The sequence below is a fragment of the Numida meleagris genome, chromosome 4 (genome assembly GCF_002078875.1).
Source record: "Numida meleagris isolate 19003 breed g44 Domestic line chromosome 4, NumMel1.0, whole genome shotgun sequence".
Taxonomy (NCBI): Eukaryota; Metazoa; Chordata; class Aves; order Galliformes; family Numididae; genus Numida; species Numida meleagris.
Window position 1 is genome coordinate 4,260,551 of NC_034412.1, and position 22,729 is coordinate 4,283,279.

The 22,729-nt window shown below is 40.3% G+C and overlaps 2 protein-coding genes across 8 annotated transcripts in view; one reads left to right on the forward strand and one right to left on the reverse strand.

Moving 5' to 3' along the window:
• On the forward strand, positions 2,112–3,436 carry GPR160 (G protein-coupled receptor 160). Its single transcript, XM_021394601.1, has one exon. It carries the CDS (start codon positions 2,148–2,150, stop codon positions 3,165–3,167), a length of 1,020 nt encoding a protein of 339 aa, XP_021250276.1. The 5' UTR covers positions 2,112–2,147; the 3' UTR covers positions 3,168–3,436.
• Positions 2,139–22,729, reverse strand: part of PHC3 (polyhomeotic homolog 3) — a 36,707-nt gene continuing 16,116 nt past the window's right edge. For 4 of the 7 annotated variants that reach the window (XM_021394574.1, XM_021394573.1, XM_021394576.1 and 1 more), the window contains 6 exons: positions 22,435–22,688; positions 21,470–21,626; positions 17,416–17,530; positions 15,973–16,123; positions 15,650–15,881; positions 4,164–12,218 (listed from right to left, as the gene is read on the reverse strand). In XM_021394574.1, the coding sequence (XP_021250249.1) occupies positions 12,064–12,218; positions 15,650–15,881; positions 15,973–16,123; positions 17,416–17,530; positions 21,470–21,626; positions 22,435–22,688 (1,064 nt within the window). In that variant the 3' untranslated portion in view covers positions 4,164–12,063. Of the gene's footprint in view, positions 2,274–4,163; positions 12,219–15,396; positions 15,498–15,649; positions 15,882–15,972; positions 16,124–17,415; positions 17,531–21,469; positions 21,627–22,434; positions 22,689–22,729 lie in introns of those variants that run through there. The other 3 variants (XR_002437963.1, XR_002437964.1, XM_021394577.1) reach the window with 3 other exon arrangements.

The following is a 22,729-nucleotide window of genomic DNA, read 5'->3' on the forward strand; positions in this document are numbered from 1 at the left end:
AGCACTCCTAGCCCTGACTAGGTCCCAGAAACCATGTGTTCTGCCTACGTTTCTACAGGAATCACTTAATAGATGCCACCGACCCGTACCAGCACCTCACTGAGGCCAGCCAGGCAGGTGCTGCAGGAGTGGACTCGCAGGCCTCCACGTCTCATCTCCCATTAGATTTGTCTCCGAGTTACCAATGTCATCACAGAAAAAAAAAAAAAAAAAAAAAGAGGAGGCAGCTCAGAGTTACAGCTGAAACCCACAGCCAACGGGAAGCCAGGGAACAGCGCAGCCACAGCAGCAGCGGGATGCACTCTGCTCCTATGGTTGTTGCTGGATGAGAGGAATTAACACAACAAATGGAAAACCAATTAGTAGGCCGATCTGGAAGAGTAGAAAAGCTGTTATTGCGCTTTTTTTTTTTTTTTAATTCTATTAAGTAGGTTGCCATAGGATGTCCAGGCTAAAAAGCCATACCTTCAGGATAATCTACGTCATTATCTTCAGACAAACAATAGCTCTCTCCTAACCTGCTTCCAAACTTTCCTTAATTGCTCAACGCCTCAGGGGAGGACAGAGCGGAGAGAACCATTTGCAAAGAATCTTTTTGCTAAAACAACGCTTGCAGCGAAGCATCGCTTACCGGGCTCGGCGTGCCCGTACCGTGACGGGGACGGAGCTCCCCAGCGAGGAGCCGGGGGGGGGCGGGCGGGGATTCCTCCCTCGGGCGGGGGGGGGCCGCACCCCGCCACGCCTCAGCGCGGCGCCAAGGGGCGGGCATGGCCGCCGGCTGAGGCGGCGGAGCGGCGGGGAAGGTCCTCGCCGAGCGGCAGCGAGGAGGGCCGGCCGCAGCAGGTGGGTTCTCGGCGGGCAGGGAGCGGGTCGGCCCCTCAGAGCCGCCTCCTCGGCCCGGGGTGCGCGGGCGGGAGTCCCCTGGAGCGAGGAGCGCTGTGGGACCGCGGGCGGGCGGGAAGCGCGCGGAGGAACGTTAGCAACACGGCTGTGCCGGAGCGCGGGGCAGCGGCTGCAAGGCACCTGAGCGCCCGGCTCTCCGCTCCGGGGCCGCTCTGCGCTGCGTGCTCGCTGTGGGAGCAGCGGGCGGCCGCGGGGACAGCTCGGCGCGCTGAGCTGCTTCAGACAGACCTGAGGCATAACTCACGTCCACTTTTATCCGAGTGAAAAGGCAAAAGTGTCGGGCGCCTTCCTTGCAGAAAAGGGGGGAAGCAGAAAGTAAGCAAAGCCGCAGTCAGCAGTTGCACAGAGCGGCAGAGTGAAAGGGGAAAAGATTTAGCGCTTTGCTTTCGTCTGCGGTTGTAAGAGCTGCGAAAACACCAGCGTCACTAGCAAAAAAGAAAGCACGCGTCGTTTGTGCTCATATATTGCCAGCCTGTTTTACTGCCATCCTCGCCCTCTTGCATTCATTTAGAGAATTAACAAATTGAAAGAGTTATAAGGAAGCTTACAAGAAGTTCAAGGGGAAAAGCAGCAGTGCGAAGGTGTGTACTGCTGTGGCACTACATTGCTGGAGGACTGCACAAAAAGCCCCAGCCAGCCGACACAGCTTGTTCACATTGCGTCGGCACACTTGCTAGATTTCTGCAACTAAAAAAAAGGAGGAGTTGGTTTGCTGCCTTTCTGCTGTTGGGTTAGTCCCACAGTCTCAGTTCCCTGTGGATTCTATGAGCGTTAACAAACCGGAGGACCGTAACGCAACATAGTTTCTATCCTGTGCCATTATCTAATTTCATCAAAATAGGTAGGAGCTCTGAAATACCCATCCCTCTGTCCAGCCGGACAGAAAGGCCTCCATGCTTTCTACGGGGAAGAAACACAACCAACCTTACTGCTTAAACCTTTCGTTAGGAAAGTAGCTAAAAAAGTAACTTACTTAAATTTATGCTGATCCTTTAAGTCCCGAAAGAATATAATTTGAAGAATATTAGGCATTTATTGACAATTTAATCCTTTGAAGCTTTTTACCCTTGCTTAAGGAACCTGGAGAATTCAGGTGTAGCTTTGGCGGTTGCTGCGATACAGAACAACTCATTGGAAGAGGTGCCCCAGAAATGAATTTCTGCAAACGTTTTTTTTTTTTTTCTTTCCAGATATGAAGCACTGTGCCCCGTGATACTCATTTCGCCGGTTCTTACCGTTGGAGGATGGCTGCTCTACTCTGTGAAAATTGCTCTAGTCGGTACCACCACCCCCAGCTCAACCGGCCCCTGGAGATCAGCTGCATGCTGCTTCTGATCATGCTTGGAAAAGTGGGCCTGGATTTCTTCATGCTGCAAGTCAAGCACAAAAAAGTGAAAGTTAGTTTTATGGGATATTTTTGCGTCTCTCTGGCACTGCTTGATTTCGTCCTGCTGCTGAATATAGCCGTCATTCTGTATTTGGAGGACTTTGCGCTCTGGGGTGTCAGATTTACTAAGTACCACATCTGCCTGTTTACTCAGATCATTTCCCTTACTTACGGTACTTTGCATTACCCGGTGTATCTCGTGGCAGGTCTGGATTATTACATGACTATAGCCCAAACCTCTCAATTCCCCCGAAGAGGTCGAAGATTATTTTACATTTTTGTTGTGGTTTTTATATGGATTTCGGGTTTTTTTTGTATTCTGAAAGTTCCCGCTATCTACGAAGAACTAGAAATTCGGAACCATTTCTCTCCTTATCAGTGTCCTCTCTACGTCAGCGTGCAGAGCTACTCGGTCTCAGTCGCCATGCTGGTTCTCATAGGCACGGCTCTCGTGGTTTGCTGGAAGGAAATGATCACCATGCTGCTGTCCGTGAGGGTAGGGTCCTTTGCCAGCCAGTCAGTTCTGATGTTCTCCTACGTGTCCAACAACAGCAGCACTTGTTTCAAGCGGCAGCTTCTGACCAGACTCCTCATCTGTTTTCTTGGCACTTGGGCACCTTTTGTTCTTCTCCAGTTTATCATTTTGTTTCTCGGTGCTTGGATTCCAGCCTACATGGAGATGAACGTCCCTTGGCTGTACTTCATCAACAGCTTTCTTATTGCAGTAGCATACTGGTGTCGATGTCACGACGTTGAACTGACAGAGGAGATGTGGGCTACAGATCCATTTGTCAGCTGGAAATTCTGCTTTCTGCCATTTAACAATGAAAACACAGAGCCAGCTGAAAAGCTAGGCACGGTAATTGTAATCTGTTAATGAGCTGCTGACTGAAAAGGTTGCTAGCGCTGTGCGTACTTCGATGTTGTGTGCCAGTGTCCTTACAGGTAATACAAGGAAGCATCTCCAGAGCTACAGCCCAAGGGAAGCAAATCCAACATTCCTGAGTACAGTAAGGAATAGCACACCAGAACGTGGGATGCTGCACACTTTATTTCCCATATTTCCGTATGGGCTTTATTTCCGTTTCAGAGTATTCTTCAATACTCTGAAGACCACTATTTACATAAAATAAGTTCTTGGTTAAACCTGGTGTTTATTACTACAATTTTACAATTGTTTTAAATTGAATGATCTCAGGTTTTTCAGTAAAAAATGCATCAGCCTTTAATAGGCTGAAGCCCTTTTTTTTTTTTAATCAGTTACATTCAAGTGACCTACTGTCAAATTCAAACTGCTGTGCTTTTTTTTATTTTTTTGAAGTGCATTTTCTTGTAAAATAAACTTTTTGTTACTGTAAGGTTTTTTTCATGGTTTTATTTAAAGCTATACCTCCAACAGAAATATAAACTTTGCTTATGTAAGCTATGGCAAGATGTCTACTGTCACAACTATGAGACAGGCAGTGTTTCATTATTCCTTGTTACCATTCCTCTAATGTATATATGTGCACATTACACATGATTTAATTACAATCATAGCAGTAAGAGCTTTAAAGCGAAAGAAATACAAGCATGCTTAATATGAACAGATTGACTAGACCCCCTATACTAAAGCAGACACATATACTCTTACAAGGTTATGTGAGTACATGGCAAAGGTTAAAGGATGGGTTGGACTAGAATAGAACGCATGCTGGAGCCAAAATCACTCTGACATTAAAGTAATAAAATTTGCTAAGGCAGGCCTACTTCAGTAAGGGAAAACTTGTTCAGACTTCCAGCAAACTGTTTCATGAGTTTTCAAGTTCTTACAGCTTGAGGAAGCTCTCAACTTTACAGGGGATAGATAAATAAGTGATACACAACCCAAGCAGACAAATGGAAGTAGTATTTATTTCTGAAGCACTGAACTCACAGTACAATATTGTATTGAAATAGAAACTATGTAAGTAAATTATATTGTAGGTTGGTTAATCATTCACTCAGACCCACAGGGAACAATAGTATCACATAAGAATACCTATTAAGAAAAATCTGCAGATAACCAAAGGTGCAATTACAAGCAAATTTAAGCAGCATAGTATAAGGTGCTTTGTTTCAGCATTTGTATGATCAATTTAAACATTGACAGATTAAAGAAATCTCACCTCTACCAATCTTAACAAATGGGAGAATCTAAAATTCATTCACGTGCTAATTGGTGATAGGAAAGTGCTTTTAAAAAAAATGATTCACAAGGTGAAGATCATATTTTTTTACATAGTTCACTGTGCTCTTCAACTGTAGAATTTAATTGTGGGGCTACCATTTACATTATTACGTATCAATTATAGACAAGATTTAATTGCAGGATTTAGTGATACATCAGCAATGCATGTGCTAGAATTCATTAGCAAACAATATTCTAGTATATACCCCTTGATAAGAATTCACAACCAAATATCATCTATTAATCTTACATTTCTGCAATGTGTCCAAGTCCAATTATCGTTTTGATTTACTGCTTTACCCCACGCAGTGCTTCTTGCACCATGCACTATGGGTCAACTCCTTTGAGGTTTCAGGGATGTAACCAAAAGGACAGCATTTTTAAAGCAGCAGAACATGGTTTCTGGAAAATCCCCTAGGAAGGCCATCAACATGACAGGAAAGGATCAAAACCTGAATTTTAAAACTAGCGTTAAGAAGAGGCAGCAATGTTTGCAGCAAACATCGTTTGAGGTGTTTGGCACCACAGCGTTTCATAGTTTATGCAGGATGGCGTATCTGGAGGAAATTCTATTTCCAGGTTAGAAGCAGGGAAGCATGTACAACATCAACCTCAAAAAACAAACCTTAAGCAATCGCTCCCTGCTCCCAGTTTCCAATCGCTACTAGTTAGCACTTGACATAGGATAAAGTATGTCTAAATACATCTGTCAGGTTTTACATAAACTGGACACCCACTGAAAGGGAGTTGACAAAATACTTACAAAACCTAGTTCCAATTGAAAACCAGCAAATACCTCAAATGTAGTAATGCACCAGGCATTTCAGAAGGTCATTAAGTAACTAGTTTGTACAGACTCAGCCAGCAAGGGAAAATATCTCCTTTTAAATTCACTTCAAGCCAGATGAAGGCAAGATTATTTCAATAACGTACATTTCAGATACCTTTTGTGTGCTTAGTGTCACTCTTGTGATTCACTAACGCAGACAGAACTGGAACTGCAAGAAGCTGAGTGAGGCACAGACGTATTTATCAGATTCTCAACTTGTAATTAAAGTTTACACGCCCTCATCCATTCTGACACTGCAGAATTCCCGCAGTTGCTGGACTGCTTCTAAAGCCATTTTAAGTTTTTAAGATTGTATTTTGACAGGGAAACCACAACACGCGGGCAAATCAAATATTAATGCACTGATGTTACATAACTGAGCTACCAGCAAACTCTCTCTTTCATCCTCTTTGGGAGAAGGTGTCAAAGAGGATCAGCCTGCAGGCTGTCGTTACAGCCACCAGGTAGGTAACAGCAGCACTACAGGTCTTCACATAACACCCAACTGTGGTGTCTAAGCCTACTGTTGAGTAACTACTTTAAAATAGATGAACAGTATCTCATTTTAAGCCCATCTTTATCTTTGACATTTTATTCAGGGAAATATCTGATCCAGTTGTGATCTTATCCCATTATCCTCCTAACAGCCTCTTTTCCACTCTTGGTGCATTTCCTTTATCTGATGCTTCTGGGAAGTCTGAACACTGGGCCTTGAGTCAAGCAATATAAGCAAACACCACTACTCTGCAGAACAGGATTACAGTTTCACTGCAAGCCTGAAAGAGGAGAAGCTATGTTAGGAAAGTGGTAAGACCTGAAATAATATGAACGATAGACAACCACTAACCTCTATATGTCACCACCTGTGCTGTGACAGGAACTAGTGACCTTATACCACGCAAACATTTTACAATCCTTTAATTCTTACAGGATTATATAATACTAGTGGTAACAGTGGCTGAAGGATTAACACTGCATAAGAAACTTCTGTACTTTCCTCCTATCAGAGTCCCTTAAAAGTCAGCACTGATTTTAGTAAGCTATTCTACCTCTTTAATGAAATTATTTGGTACTCATCAATAAAACCATCTTTACGTGTCTTTCCTGGTTTGCTAAGACTACAAAAACACAGGCAATACTTGAAAGGGAAGCTGGCTTTGCAGAACGTTCCGCTGTTTTTTCAACCATACACTCTGCAAGAAAACTACCAAAGGATGTCAGCATTCCAGCTGCTAAAATACTGAGCAGGTAGCGGAGCACAGCACAAGTCCTCCCACACGGGGACAGGACCTCACCCACACAACAGATGTGTCATAAATCAGTTGTATTTGTGCTTCTAGCGTAACCTCGTCAGCAGCAAGGGCACCCTCCTTCAGAACCCATCATCAACACCCTCAAGCCTCTCAACAACCCTACATAAAAAATGTTTTTTACGCATAACTAAAATACTTCTTAAATATTACGTATTGCATTCAAAGCAATATTTGTGATCATCATTCTACAAATGTACATTTGTGCTCAAATTATGATGGAAACAGCTCAGAGAGCATCGTTCTAGATCCTTACTTCAGACCAACAGCTGCAGAAGCCAGGCTGTAAGCCTACTATGTATCTTCTATCACAAGAATATTCACACCTTTGAATTTTTTTTCCTTCCACTCAGCTGTAAGAGACCAGTTAGCGATGCACATAACCTCCAAGTGAACAAGCATGTGTGCATAAGGTGTAACACAGAGGTTACACAGACCTACATGGCAGCTCAGGGTGGGGCCTTGAATACATGTCAAAGTGCTGATCATAAGATCCAGGAGACAAGCATGACACAAAAAGCTCACGTCAACAAAGCTAAGATCCAAAAGGACAAAAAACACGTTCAGAAATCTATATGGAGAAGAAATGGCACATGATGGATCTCCTTGTTTAGCTCTGTCCATCCCTATTCCACCCAGCATTCAACAGAAACAGTGTTATTTAAACCAGAGCACATCGAAGCATTAGCTTGACTCCATCTCTAGTAAACTAAGTCTGGGGAAAGCTGGGAAAAATAAAAGCATCCAAAGAGGATTCTTTTGCAGAGTCATCATCTGCATCCTAAAACAAGCGACGAGTATAAATCTGGTTAGATGACTCTATATCTAAATGTATGCTAACTCTCTATGCCATACTGCTAAGAGAAAATAACCCTGCAAGCTTTTATACGCATGCTTCATTTTAACATGAATAGCCTCAATCCAATCAGGAGAACAACTTGTGTTATAAATTATGTGGATGACTAATGATTCGCAAAACTCAGACTCACAGCTCAGCTGTCACGGCATTCCTCGATGGCCTAGAGCTATACAGTTGTTAAGGTGTAAGAAATCTCTTGAGCTGTTATCAAGCTTTAAGTTTCTGCACTGACACTGTGATGAGAGCAGTCACCTGTAACAGGCAGCAAATGGAACAGCACGCCACGCAGCAGCACGCTATAGCTAGCAAAGTCTTCACACTACAAACTTCTGTTCAAACTACAGTTAAGAAACACCTGAACATTTCCTTACAGCTAAGCTCAAGATAAAGATGTGATCCAAAAGCCATTGTAAATCTGCTCAAATACTTGTTTTTTCCACATCTCTTGTCTCTTGCTGCCACATCTGCAGTTATGAAGGGCTCCTTCGGTGCTACCCAAAAGGCTGGATTCTGACTTGTGGCTTATCTAAGAACAAAGTATTAGAGGAAGAAACTACTTTTGCAGGGAAGAAATGAGGAAATGGATGCTTGCAGGACATCAGCCTATTTGAGTAATCATATTGACTGAAGTGTAACAATGGCTTTACCCTCCATCTTTTCTGAAACAAAACAACAAAAAAGGATTAATGAATGTAATGGATTTACAACGTAGTCTGTTCAAAAACTCTCCTCCTCATGATCCAAACCAACTGAGTTTAAACTGACAAGATGATTTTTTTGTTCTCTGTATAAACAAGGTGATAAAATCTTAACAAACACGCCAAATGTGAGGCATGGGTCAGGTTTGCTGGGAGAAGCTGGCAGTTCATCAGCAAGCCCTGAATGTGAACAAGCAGCAGCCTTGAGCTCCCAGAGCACTTGCTCACTGGAGGTAGCTGAGCTTCCTCTCGGGAGCACTCTGCTCCTGCTGCAAAGCAGGGTTGCTGAGGGATATGAGCCAGAGCACGTGGGGGAAATCTGCATACCCATTTCAACCATCCAGGTGCATTTCTTCAAAACACAAAATGAACTCTGAATCTGTAATTGTTGTAATTCTGCTGGAAGAAATCTTGATAGTCAGGTTCAGTCCATTGCTCTAAGGTTGCCCTGAGCTAATGCTGCACTTTCAATTAGCAAGTAAAGCGGGATGGAAGCTGATGGAGGAAAAAGGAAGGGAAAGAGCCATCCAACACATCTCCCCTTAGAGCTAAGATCCTACAGCATCCTGCATTCCTTTCTACAGGCATTGAAATATTGCAAGGATTACTGAGATACAGCCCACAGCAGCAATCTGAACGCAGAATACAAAATCCCATGAAATAAAACTAATGAAAAGGATTTGTGGTATACACATCCCGTGGGAGCAACTTAAAAAATGACATCAATTAAAATCAGCAAGACTTTCTCTTCTGAAAGAAGGTCTAACTTAATTTGTGGAGAAAGCTATGGGAAGTGGTATGAAAAGCCTGGGAAAAAATCTCTGACCTGAACAGAAACCAAAGTAATTGGAAGGCAAAGTTGTTCTGGAGGAATATCGTTCCAAGTATTTTATTGTTCTTTTTAGTAAATTCTAAAGTTTCTGAAATAGACTTGAGTTGCACTTGAGAGTTTTCCAGTCTACTTTCATGTACAGGCATGATCTTTTAAAAACAGATTTTAATGACACAGCAATACTGGCAAACTCTAATGCATGTGCTGCTCAATCAGGATAGGTTATTGTAGCTGTATCTGATTTAAATTCATATGTAATGCCAAAATAGTTGAAAGAAAAAACTTCCAATACGCATAAGGCCCACATTCTTAGCTGCATTCGTGAATGCTTAAAGCGTAACTCATCATGGCTCTCCCAAAACCACAGAAAACGTAGTGCACCAGAAGAACCAGAGCAGATGAGCATCCATCATGTCTGCAGTGGGCTCCTGGCATCTGGCAGGGATTAGCCAGAGCTGTGCATGAACACCAGCTGCACAAGTTCTCCTAGAAGCTCTCTCATAAAACAAAATTAAAACAACCGTGGAATTCTCATGCGTGTAACACTGATTAGCTGCAGGTCTAAATAAGACTCACAACATAAGCCCACATTTTTAAATATGCCTTAAGCTATTATCAGTTCACACTGAAGTACGCCTACTTTTTACATTGCCAAGGAACAGTACAATCAGAAGACAGGTTAAAAGTTGCCAGTGACATTTTTGTATAAAAATAATAAAACTTTAAGACAGAAGCCGAAAGATAAATATCTCAGATATCTTTAGTCTTCAATTAGCTCATTAAAACAGAACATATTCTTTAAAACTTATGTTACAGGTATGCTACATGGTGTATCTTACAGAAATGCTACAAATGGGAACCTACTGTCTCCATCATTTGAGAACCTTTCAAATGAACATTGCCAAGCATTGAACCTTCACAATTAAGTTTATTTGACAACAGTAACTGAAGACAGAAAAAAAACAAATTAGAAAGTGCTTAGCAACTTCCCTCCAAAACAAACCCAGACATCGATTAATTCTCTAAAGCCTTTGGTGCCATTTGGATCAGGGCTCTCACCATAAATTAGCATGTAACATCAGTGGGTTGTCCTAACTTGGAGTTACAGTGGTTGATAAAAATTAATAACATCTGCTATCAGAAAGCTCAAGCTGTTGTAATTAAAAGCAACAATTCTAATATCGATCTCTGGAATATAATGGCAGAAGGTCTCTTAAAAGAAAGAAGAGACATCTAAAGGAAAACGAAGCACAACTTTTTCTGCAATCCCAACGGATTCTTTAAAGGTCATCAGTTAAATAATACACATTGTAGCCTAACTGTCACAAACCTTCCTTTCAGCCAGTGTATGTGCATTGACCCCCTGTGATCTAGGTCAGCAGTTCTCAAATTTTAGATCAATTCCTCTTTTCAGGAATACTTACGGAGATATTTAGGCAGATCCTACGCAATCATGTATTATGCATCAGTTTGCATAAAATACAAAATACACTGTTTGCAGACACATACACATATTCAAATATATACACAGTAACTCTATCAGCACACGTGCCCTTTCCTTCCCTCTAGGAGAGCTTAAGGAGCTGGGCCTGTACATAAGGGGAGTGGAGCTGCAAAACGAAAGGAACAGAAGGTGCAAAATTTCTCTATGAGCATCTGTACACAGGTAACAGGGAAGCAAAGATGGAGAAGGTGCTGCTGCCTCAGAGCCCACCTCTGAGGGTGCCAGTAAGTGGGGAAACATTTGTTCCATATAAAACACAAGAGAGTCAAAAAAAGAGGGACACTGATCCCACTGCCTGGGTCTGCAGCATCCAAGGCAAAATCTCCTGCCAGAAGCACAAGCAGAGCCCTAGAGATCTCTCCCAGTGCTGCCTAGAAGGAGCACATTCCTCCTGCTCACCTACAGCTCCAGGCTCCTTCCACTGCCATGGCAGCTGCTCCTACACCGAGTTCCTCATCGTGCTCCTTCCTTGGGCTACTGCAAGCCCAGCTCACACTAGTCAGTGGACAAAGAGGTGCTTGGAAGCTTCCAGTGAGGCAATGGGAAAGCACTACAAGGAAAGACAAGTTAGAAGATGAAATGGTAACAGGAAAAAGAGGCTGTGAGCTATGCCATCCCTTCTCTCTACCTCCAGTCTTTAGGGTACGCTTCTCTCAGCATAACCTGCAGACAGAACTAACTCAACCCCTCATGCCTAGGCACTGGGAACCTGACCTGAGTGTTCTCATACCTTCTCAGGATCCGCATTTGAGAACTGCTGGTCTAGTTTAACTAGCAGCATGCAGAACTAGAAACCTAGCATCTTAATGCCCTCTTAGTGCACAGCAGCATACAAAGAGTAAAGTAATATATGTGCTTCAGTTAGCTCTGGCAAGAGTGTAATGCCATTGCATTTCAGTAGCCTGATAATTAGGACTTTAATGAGATGCCTACATGGCTTATAGTATTTCCAAACAAAGAAAATACTACAGTGGCAGAGATGAGGGTAATTCTGTACAAGGAAAACAGATTGCCAACCTACTCCATACAAACAATTTGCCCAATACTAAAGAAATTCAGAGAGCACAACTAAATGCATAGCATTTTACCATTATTAGAGCTTCCACAGGGTCTGTGGACACTTCTGTTAATTCAGTCCAAAAACTGCTGTATGTGGGAAAAGTCATCTTTGACAATACAGCAAGAAAATGTAAATGGTGCTTAGGCTGGGAAGGTGCTGGAGTGTTGATCTTAAACTTCCAAGTACATATTGGGGAATATTTAACAGAATATTTACAGAATATTTCACTTCATGTTTTCCCATGAGCTCCCACTTCAACTCAATGCGTTATTTGGGCTTCACCATGAACTTATTAATTGCTGGAAACTACAAGGGACTACATGATATAATCAGCAGAATTAAGTCTGCGTGGGGAAAACCCCAGATATTTAACAAAACATCCCAGTAACAATCATGCCATGCTGAAGATGTTGGCAAATTACTGCTGGTTTTGTCACAGAGGAACTGTTGCTTAAACCTTCACGTTCACCGCCTACGACTCTTTCAATGAATTGATACGTGCACAGATTTTTAACGCAGGTCCAAGCTTAATATTCATTGCACTCATAAGGTGATCCTCCTTCAACAAGAGGAGAGCTTGTCCATCAATTTCTTGCGCTCTAAATTCGTCTGCAATATCTTGACAACCTAAAGGCAACAGAAAAAGAAGAATTATTGGGAAGAAATGGGCGTTCCTAGATGCAATGGCTGCCCATGCTTGAGCTTTGTAGTTCCACAATTCCCAGCACTTACCTCTTCACACCGTGGAACCCACAGTATATGAAAGAGTTCAATAATGATGGGAACTTCTAATATTCTATATGCATAATTACATAGATACATATTCTATATTCTAATATGTATCTAATTACACCATAACTACTTATGTATTACTGGAAAGTTCAAGTCCTCGCACAGACAACTTTCTCATTTCACTAAGAGAAACAATTGCCATGGTCTTGCAATTGAAAGAAACGGATGATACCACAAAAATAGCCACCATTCACATGGATCCTTTTGAACAATAAAAAGATGTGCTTATTCTATTATTAGCTACATCTCAAAGAGAAGATTCACTCACTTACCTAGCTTTTCTGAAAGATGTTAACTCCATTGAGTTAAACAAGCAGAAATTTGATTTGTAGGTTTTAGCACAACTATCTCACTAGTACGTTTATCAATAGTTCATTTATCATCAAGCACAATTTAAACTGGTTGGATTTTTTCTTTAAATGGCAAACTCTTTCTGAACACGAAGTAACACAGGCTCACATTACTAAGGCCTACAACATAATAAAGGGAGCTCTATGGATTGGACTGTTCAAAGGAACTGAAGGCTCCTTCCCATTGAAGAACACTATGTAAATAACAAGTTGCTCAAGAGCTGTCCTGTCTGTCTGTACGGCACCTCTGTCACACAGACAAACACCTGAATAATGTGAATAAGAGCACTCATTGTCCATAGTTTATTTGAAGCATCGTTTGCCATAGCCACATATTTCCTGGTTTTAATACATTCACATTGTTAATCCAATGGTTCCTGCATACGTCTCAGAGCCATTTCAGACACAATTCAGGCTCCACTTTCCATTCCTGTCTTCAGTTATTCCTCAAAAAAAGGCGTTTTGGTTTTGCTCTTTGTTGGTTTTTTTTTTGGTTGGTTTTTTTTTTTTGGCATTTTTGTTGAAGAACTTTTCCACCCCAGACAAGTGTGATCATTATAACGGTTTGCTGACAACCCACAAAGCCTTGGTAGGCTAAATATTTCCACGATAGGCATTGTTAGACAAACTTGAGACCTGTCGCAGTGACTGTCAGAGCACACCATTTAGAAGAGCAGCTTTTACATTTAGGAACAGAAGTGGTCCTAGAAAACAGAATATTCCTTTTTGTTGGAGGCCTTTTTTCCCCCCTTTTAAACAGGACTTGCTTTATGCACCTGCTTTTCTTAAAAAACCCATCATCATTTCTCAAAGTCATTTTGGAAAAACACAAGATGGAAGTTGAATGCACGTCAGTACCCCCAACCAAGCACATCTGGGTGCTTTCACAACCGGTTGTGCAATTACTTAATAAGGAAGGAGGGGAAGCACGCAAGAGACCATTAGCCTTGCAACTACAGGAAGAAGGGAGGAGCAACTTTGCTGAGGCTTAAACTGTTGTAATCTCCTCCACGGAGAGGAAGTAACAGTAGAAACGTCCTACCATCTACATTCTTCCAAGACTCCAGAGGCATTCAGAATGCTGATGAGGACACTTGGTGCTACAGTTAGAACTCAGCTTACAGATTGAAAGAAAGCAGTATCCATCAAAATGGATGTCCCTAACGTTTCTGAAATAGACAAGCTGACAAATCGCTGCCTCCTGCAGCGTGGCCAATAGCCTACACAGCCAGCACCGAAGTACATGCTGCAAAATAGCAAAATGAAAAAGAATTTTATTCTTCAATTTATTATTCCGTTCAGACAGCATAGAAAAAATATATTTTTAAGAGTAGCATGAGTGTATATTGAACAGAATAAAAGTCCAAATTGCTAAAATATGAATGTAGCTATGTAACAAAAATTCTGGCAGGTTGTGATTATTTTAAATATTCTTTTTTGAGGAACTAGGTCTTAATGTGGATAGGAATGAGTAACTGTAATAATTTTTCATTGAATACATAAGAATATCAAGTGTTTAAACTCAATGATCAACTCAGAATAAATAGAAAAGATTCAGCAGCTGATAAAGATATTCTACAAGTAATGGTTTCAAAACAGAAACCACATTTTAAGGATATTTGTTTTCATACTTGCAAATGAGTTGTGTTTATAATGTGTTAAGGTTTTTAGAACTCGATCTATCCTTTATTAATACTTTCATAGAACCGAGGATCAGGGAGTTATGGAGTTAACTGAAGCTTCGAAAGTATAAAAACAGTAAATACAGACAGCAACAATGTAATCATATTCCAGTAATGCCAGTAAAACACAGACACACATTGCCTTAAACCTAAGGAACTTCACTTGTTTCTACAGACATCACCAAGAATTCCCAGATGCAGATAATGTAACTTAATTGCAATTTATAAACCATTAGAAGAAAGGTCGATTTTAAGCATCTCTAATTCAATTTTTTTTTTGCGTGACCTATTTTAAAAAAAACTAACTGGCAATACACATGCATATGATTCAACAAAAAAAGGATACATTTCTTACAGGTTCAACATGGTTGGGTGTTCCAGAAAATAGTAGAAAATTAGGAAAAAAACGTAAGCTAGGTTTCGATGTTTAGACATGTGAGTTATAGGGGTAAACAACAAAGATTCTCAGATGACTGTTTTTATGGAGACCTGCCTTGTTTCCTGGAAGGGTTACAATATCTGATCAGATGGAATGGCATTCCTGGGAGAGGGTGGGGAGTAAAACTTTTAGGCTCATGATAATTAGGAAATGATAAACAAATAAATGCCAAATAAGCTGAAGATGATATAAAGACAAGCATGAATACTGAGCTAAGGAAAAGGTGCATAAACAAGGAGAAAAGAGATGTTTTTCTGAGAACAGACTCAGATACTACCTTTTCTATGTCTTCTACCATAAGAGTATGTACTCTATATAAAGAATTCTCCATTTCAGCAAAGCTACGTAAAACAAAATTTAGCTTTATAGAACAAATCTGGTTATCCTTTTTCAGTGATTTATATCACGACAAGCCTTTCAAATTTTTCACTTGTGTAAAGGAAAGGAACTCCCTTCTTGCTTTTTCTACTGAATAAGCAGTAAGGAGGGAAGTGAAGAAATAAATGTAAAGGGGATGAAGCGTGTCTGATCTCTCTACTGACCTCTTGAGAGAAATCAGACTGAAGGGAAGAACACCTCTAGTCTCCATCAGCTGGGGTGCAACAGCAGAAGTGGGACTAGTTCTATCAACACGGGATTTGTGCTGAAGGAACAAGCAAGAGGAAACACATCACATTCCAGTCTCTATCATCAACTAACAAGTACACTCGTGCTGTTACCATACCAGCTCCTCTGCAGAGCGATGCTAAAAATCAGCTTTACTGTTCAAAATCTGCAACAGTGCACGTTACATACCAGGCAAAGAATGTATAAAGGCCCAAACTTCATCAACAGTCCATACTGAAGGGTCTGACTGCACCACCGGTAGCAAGTTAATGCTCTCAGGCATTTTCCTCATCCTTAGTTCCCTAAGTTCACGTTCTCTCTCTCTTTCACTCTGCCTTCGCAGACGAGTTGTCATCGCGGTTGGAACAGCATCTTCATGAGAAGCCACATCTTCTTCTGCAGATGGGTAAGTAATCGGAAGCTGGAAAATACAGTACAAATACACGACACTATTATATTTTATTTGTAATTCCCAAAACAATGCCATAGTTTTAAGCAAATATTCCACAGACCTGTCTAAGAAAATGATCTCGTGGTGCCCCATCAGGGCCACTCGGTCGACGCCCGCGTCGCCCAAGACTTTGGCTATCTGATTTCCGATTCCAACGATTGGTCTTGTCTGATGCAAACAGCCCAAATTTCTTAGTGCAACTAAGGCTGTGCCTGAAGAAGTAAGATATATTCAATAATGCACTAATAGTTTTTTGGACTGAATTCAGTTGACTTAACAATAAAATGACATCTTTGTCTACAGAAATGCTGCCTAATTACAAACAGCAGGTGTCACAAATTAAGAAGGAAAAGGCCACATACTCTAACCCCTTGTCTTGAAGCAAGATCATATACGTCTAGATCACCCCCAGCAGACACCCACCTTCCCTATTCTAAAAAAAACTTCCTTGATAAAAACTGCTTTGCATTTTATCACACATTCAAATTCTACTTCTTTAAAACATTAAGCCGTCAGAGGATGTCACATTACATCTGTTGCTTTCATTTTCTCTACCTAGCTGACAATCAGTCAAAAGAGGATGGAGGAAGAAAGCCCAGCTCCCTCCTGAATATTATTTCACAACTAGCGTCCCAACAACTACCAAAGAAAACATTCCCATTTTAAGCAGTGGAAATGTGTATGCCTCAGGCTGAGGATGAAAAAGCAGCTGACATAAGAGAAAGGTGGTTTCAAGGCACATTGATGCAGAAGAATTAAGTGGCAACTTAAATATATTCCTCGCTTCTAAAACATCTGGGATTAAATACCAATTTTCCATCTATAATGATGGAAGAATTTACATTCAGATCTTGATTATGGCTTGTTCCTCTCTTGATCTACACACAATAAAAAAAGTACAGTAAATGGAAGAGAAAGAGAAACCAACATTCATTTGCCTTTGCCAATCACATAAAAGCAAAAGGGCAGCAGTGTTTTCAAGAAAGGAGAAGCTTTAGAAAACACTAAATTACGTTTATAACTATTCCTTTTCTGCTCAACAAGCAATGAATTTTTACACCATTACTGAAAACATTTATCATTTCTAATCTATGCATTTCAATGACATGACGTTCTGTGTTTTTTCCCCTCACACTGCATAAAACCATAAGAAAGCCCAAAGCCTAGAATCCTATCTGACACTGCTCAACAGCAAAATAAATATGACAAAGATATAGTGACTTGTGGTCCACAAACCTCTGCATAAGTTCCCAAACACTAAATCAACCCTTAACAAATATCCAACAGCATTCCTATAAGCCCAACAGCATTCAGAACATGTTCTGCTCTGAAAGAGCTCCACAATTCACAAATAACTTTGTCTTCTTGAAATATTACTAACTACCATCATCGTTTGTATCCCACGGTCTGCCAATCTGGGCAGAAGTATGCTTCTTTATTTTTCAACATATGACACTATTTGGGTGCTACTCCACTAATGAGATAACAATAAATAATAGAGTACCTTTTAGCACAGGATGTAGAACAGAATCGTTTTGATCGCAGAAACTTGTTAGGATATCCCATTTTTCCACAGAATTCACACTTTAGGAGTTCATTGTCAATTTCATCCAGGCCCTCTAAAGGAAGGAGTGAGGCATAAAGAGATCAGATTCAATGACAAAATTGTGTTCAAATTTCTCATCTCTTACGCAAACATAATAATTAAGAACTCTGATTAACAGAAAATTATGCCAAACTGAAGAAAATCATGGATTTCACTCTCCATATAGAAGTACTCGAGTAAATTGCACCATAAATTAAAATATTCAATGAACTTAGTCAGCATTTTGTTAAATTTCAAGCCACCCACGAACTAGTATGCCCTCAAATACATTCATCAATTAAAGAAATCCAACACTTTACAGTCCTTACAAATTGTTTTAGAAGAGTTCATTAAGAGAACCACGCACTCCAAATTCAAGCTCTCCTGTAGTGAAACGAAGCATTAAACTTCTAAATACTTTCTTTGAGCAAGCAACAGCTACAACCAAAAGGAGCACTTACAAAAGCAAATAAAATGCATTGAATCACATCCATTAAAAAGATAACGTGCGTACAAGAAAGGAAAGGATTACAGCATCTTCAGTTTTAAATCTACTGCTAGACAATACTTTTTATCATATTGATGAGACGAGCAAGTGCTTTGCTGCTCCCTGGGAAACACCCAAACTGCTGAGAGATGCATTAGTAGAAGTAGGAAAGCCCTGAAGTGAGGCATAGGCTGCCTTGTACTGACACGCTGAATGCCTACGCCCTCTTCTGCTGTGAGAGCACAGCTGGTACAGGCTTTAGAGGAATGCCACCATCTCTGCAAACTGACTCAATTTTCAGCATGAGGAAAAATAAACCAATAACACAAACTTGTCTCCGTGCAATACATCAATGAAATGTATTGTGAGGAGCAAAACTGGCACAAACTGAAATGTAGCATTTTCTTCTCATTTGCCTAAGCAAAAGAATGGTGTGCCACATTGATGCAGTCATGGACAAAATACATTTGTTTTAAAATTCAGTGAGCAAGAGATTTCTTCCCCATTTCTCGTTTACCTGCACCAGTTTCACATGCTTGGCCTCTTGTTGTGCATTTTCTACATTTTTATTTTTAATTTTGCATAGTTAGCTGCATAAATGAAAACTAGTTTTTTGTTCAAAACTCATTGTTCAGTTCTGGTGCCAGCTAATGCACATATCAAGGTTTAAACAGAAGATTTTAACTATGAATTTGTAGCATTGTTATGACAATAGCAGCTCGCTAACAAGCGTGCTGACACTGTGACAAATAAAAAAGCTCTATAATGCAACAAAGTTTAATGGGCTGACATGATTATTTGAATAACACATCTGATGTACTGGGATACAAAGGCATAACTGAAGTAAAAAAAAACCCTACCAGCAGCGTGAGACTGAGGATTATCACGTTGCAAGTCTCCATCTCATGCCCCAAGTACAAAGTGGAAGCATGTCAGATCTGACCAACTTTGCAGCCAAAGCTAAATAAAGACCAGATTTATCCTTCAAAGCAATGACTCTCTCCAAAAAATCTCAAACTACATGATGTAGGGAAAAAAAGCAACAACAGTTGAAAGGAATAATTGATGCTAAAAGCCTTTTCTTTTCCATATTAGGTGTTTCTACAATACACATGCAATCTAAATCTTTGTGAAGTGTCAGAAAAATTCCTCTGCTTGACTTCTGCACATGTAGGTGCCTCCCAATACTGGATATCTCCTAGCTCATCTAATGAATAATTGCAAATTGGGTACATAAATCTAACATCAGCTTCCAGGAATGACAACTGAAAACAGAAACAAGTGCTTGAATAATTCCATAAAACAGCAGACAAGCTGTGTGGCATCTGAGAGACAAAGCAGTGTTAACACTGAAAGGTTCTTCAGAAATGCTATTGAAAATAAAACTGAATATCTACTGTACTAAAGGCAAAATAGCTATTGCAACAGAGGTACAAATATTCTAAAAGATATAAAAGAATGCCCAAAATTTCCCTTGCTTCATACTGGATGAAGCAAAATTAACAAAAATTCAGAAAGCTGTGCTCTTAATCAAGAAATCGAGTATTTACTAAGAATTTACTAAGCCACATGAGCTGAGAGATTTGCAAGTCTCATTTTGCCTAGAATAGTGTAAGTCCACTGTACTGTAAAACAACCAACAGTATCAAATGAGGTCACTCAGTTTCTCAGATAACTTCCACCTCCCCCACCCCCAGGCTCCTGTGCTTGACAGTTTCACATCAAAGAACCAGTTCACCCCCAAAGAACTAGTTAAATGGAAGCCCCCACTGTGAGACCAGGCCACCATTCAGGTTCAGAGAAAAAATAACAAATTTTGAATTAAATGAAACAGAAGTTATGAAAAAAATCAGTCACACTGCATCCCTCCACTATTAGTATGCCAGATGCTTGCTTTCTGAGATTTCACCTGCCATGCCTATGTGAAAAATGAGGTAGGGGCCTCAAATTATTTTTCAGTAGAATGTTATATATTAGGAAATGAACATTGTGTTAATTGTTCCTTCATTTTTCTATGCAGGCATCTTAATTGCAACGCAATCAAAAGCTACAAAGCAGAGCACTTCAAATATCTATTACCTAAATTAGGCTGTAACTGCAAAATACAGAGGGCTGCAGACTACGCTAGTAAATGCAATCACACAGTCAGACAATCTAGGGAATTATGATTTATTTTCAGGCACTGTCTCCATTGTTTCTTACTTCTTGCACAGATATGAACATGCAGGAAGACTGCAACCTATCATTTTTTCAATGATGAGCTTTCAAGCTAAACCAGATCTTATTAAAATCAATGCTACAAATAATCCACTTCATTTCAAGCAGAGATGCGTATTGCCAGAGCTGTAAAACAAAACATCCTCAAGCAAAAATCCAAGTGTTTAACTTCACTATCAGCAAATATTCTTCTTAAATTTAGGATCCATTGTAAAGCAAAGTTTTTAGCTCATTTTCAATCCTTGCCCTGTAAAGTGTAAGAGGTATAAATCATTGAAAAATAATTTACCAGAATCTGATAATCTGAAAGACTTGAATTTTGAGCTAATCTGTTTGTTGAGACATAGATTACATTCATTATATTTCCTCACTGCACTTTGATACCATTCACCAAGGCAGGAACCACAGTGCCTAACGAAATGTCATTGGTATGCCTATCTCGAAAGTTCCTACGAGAAAAACTGTTTTCATTAAGAGAGAATGAATAATGCATGCTGTGGGTGGTAGCTGAAGCACAGCTACAGGAACACCTGCTACTGCTCAGTGTACAGCCCTGACTTTTTCAGCCACAGCCCCAGTGCAGACCCACGGCCTCATCTTCTGGATGATGGCAGGAGCGGCAGTAGCAGGCTCTGTATCTGTCCCTTCTTACTCTGCCCGCTACGGTTTTGATATGAAAGAAGAAATAAAACTATTTTAAGACAAAGAAACTAAGAGTTGGATTAACAAATTACAGCAGATCACCAAAACCAGCCCCTGTGCAATCTCTCAAGCTGTGGAAGAGAAGACACAGAGCTGGCAGCAAAATTCTGGACTTTCTAGTCTTGGAAGAATTGAAACAGTGAATTAAAGAATAACTTGGCTTTTTGGGACAGTCCACAATTTAATTTCTGTTTCCTAACATTTATGAGGCTGTTACGAGGCTAATAGTTAGGTAACACATTTAAAATACTAAATTGCTGAGCTCTAAAGAAATCCACAATGATGAGCACTTCAGATATTGCATGGGGAACTTGGGTGTTTTTAGCTCATGAGCTGCACTAGAGACCACTGTATTCTAGGCAGGACAAGTGCAAAGCTTCCTGACGTTCGTGTGTATCCACAGCAACTGTTGTTATGGTGTGCAGCTAGCTATAAACATTTAAAAACAGTTTGTATTAGAGATGGTGTAAAGACTAGAGGAAGATTCCAGATGTAAAGACAGGATGGGTTTCTGTAATAGATACAAACCAGAAGGGAAAAATGGATATTTAAACAAAAACTACAAACCTTCTGCAATCATATCCTCTATCTCTGTGTCCGATGAGTTGTCTGCATGTTTTGTATTCTGCAAGTCTGATTCAACACACATAACACTCATGATTTGACCCTCCACTAGCAATCTTTTTTCTGCAGGCTGTTCTACCAGCAAAGATGAACGACTTACCTATTGCAATAAAAGCAAAGCAACAATGGTTAACTGAAGAATCAATAACTGGAAATAGTATTTGTGATTTAGCAGTTGTAATTGAGCTCAGCAGTATCGTTTCTACTCTTTTATCAAAGAGTCATTAATACACAGCATCAAAGCTCTACACACCTTTTCCTCAAACAAATACAAAGATTCATTCCTGCTCTGGAGAGTTTGCAATTACGTTCAACAAAGGAAGAAACACTAAAACTAGAGAAAAGAAGGAACTGGAAAAAGAGATGGATTATATTTGTTAATGAGGCAGAAGGTAACATCCTTTAAAAATGGAGGCTCAGAGGTTTGAAATGGGCCTTTAGGGGATTTAAAGTTTTCAACACTTCAATTCTTACCAGACACATTACTACTCACACAAAACTCAGTAAAGTGGTACTTTATACAAGGAATCATCTCAGAGGTTTAATTTGTCACTTAAATTGAGGTGTGTAGGAGACAGACAAGCATAATACAAGGTTTTTGCAAATGTTAGCCTAAAATCACCTTCTGCAGTTACCCCTGGATAGCCTGTCTACTGACCTGTGTCTGTTTCATTTATTACCTTGCCATCTAGCGATACTGGCAAGCCAAACAGTAGCACAATTTCTGATTAAACATGTAAGACAAGTATACTGAAGTGCTGTAAGAAACAGGTTACCAAGCAGGGAAAAGGTCCATCCCAACATTTGAAAAAATACTCAAAGTTTAATGACCTAAATAGCTAGAAAACCACCTTTAAAAATAGTTTAAGAATTAGTAGTAAAAAATGCAAGGTAACTTTTACACTTACAGGAAATGGTTCCAACCCCTCCTGAATCACAAAGCCTTCAATAACATGAGTCAGGATCTGTGGTTTAACAATAGCCTGTGGAGGTTTATTTTCTAGACTAGGAATGCTGTTGGGCATTGATGTGCTGCTACTCCTTGTTGTTGCAGCTGGAAGCAAGAGAGGTGGTGGTGGGATAGAGGCATGCGAAGGATCAGATGGAGATTTAATTACTGAGGCACTGACTGATGATGTCACTGCAGGTAGTCCTGCATGGTCTGAAAAATAAAGTATGTGATTTTTTGTGACTTATGTCTAT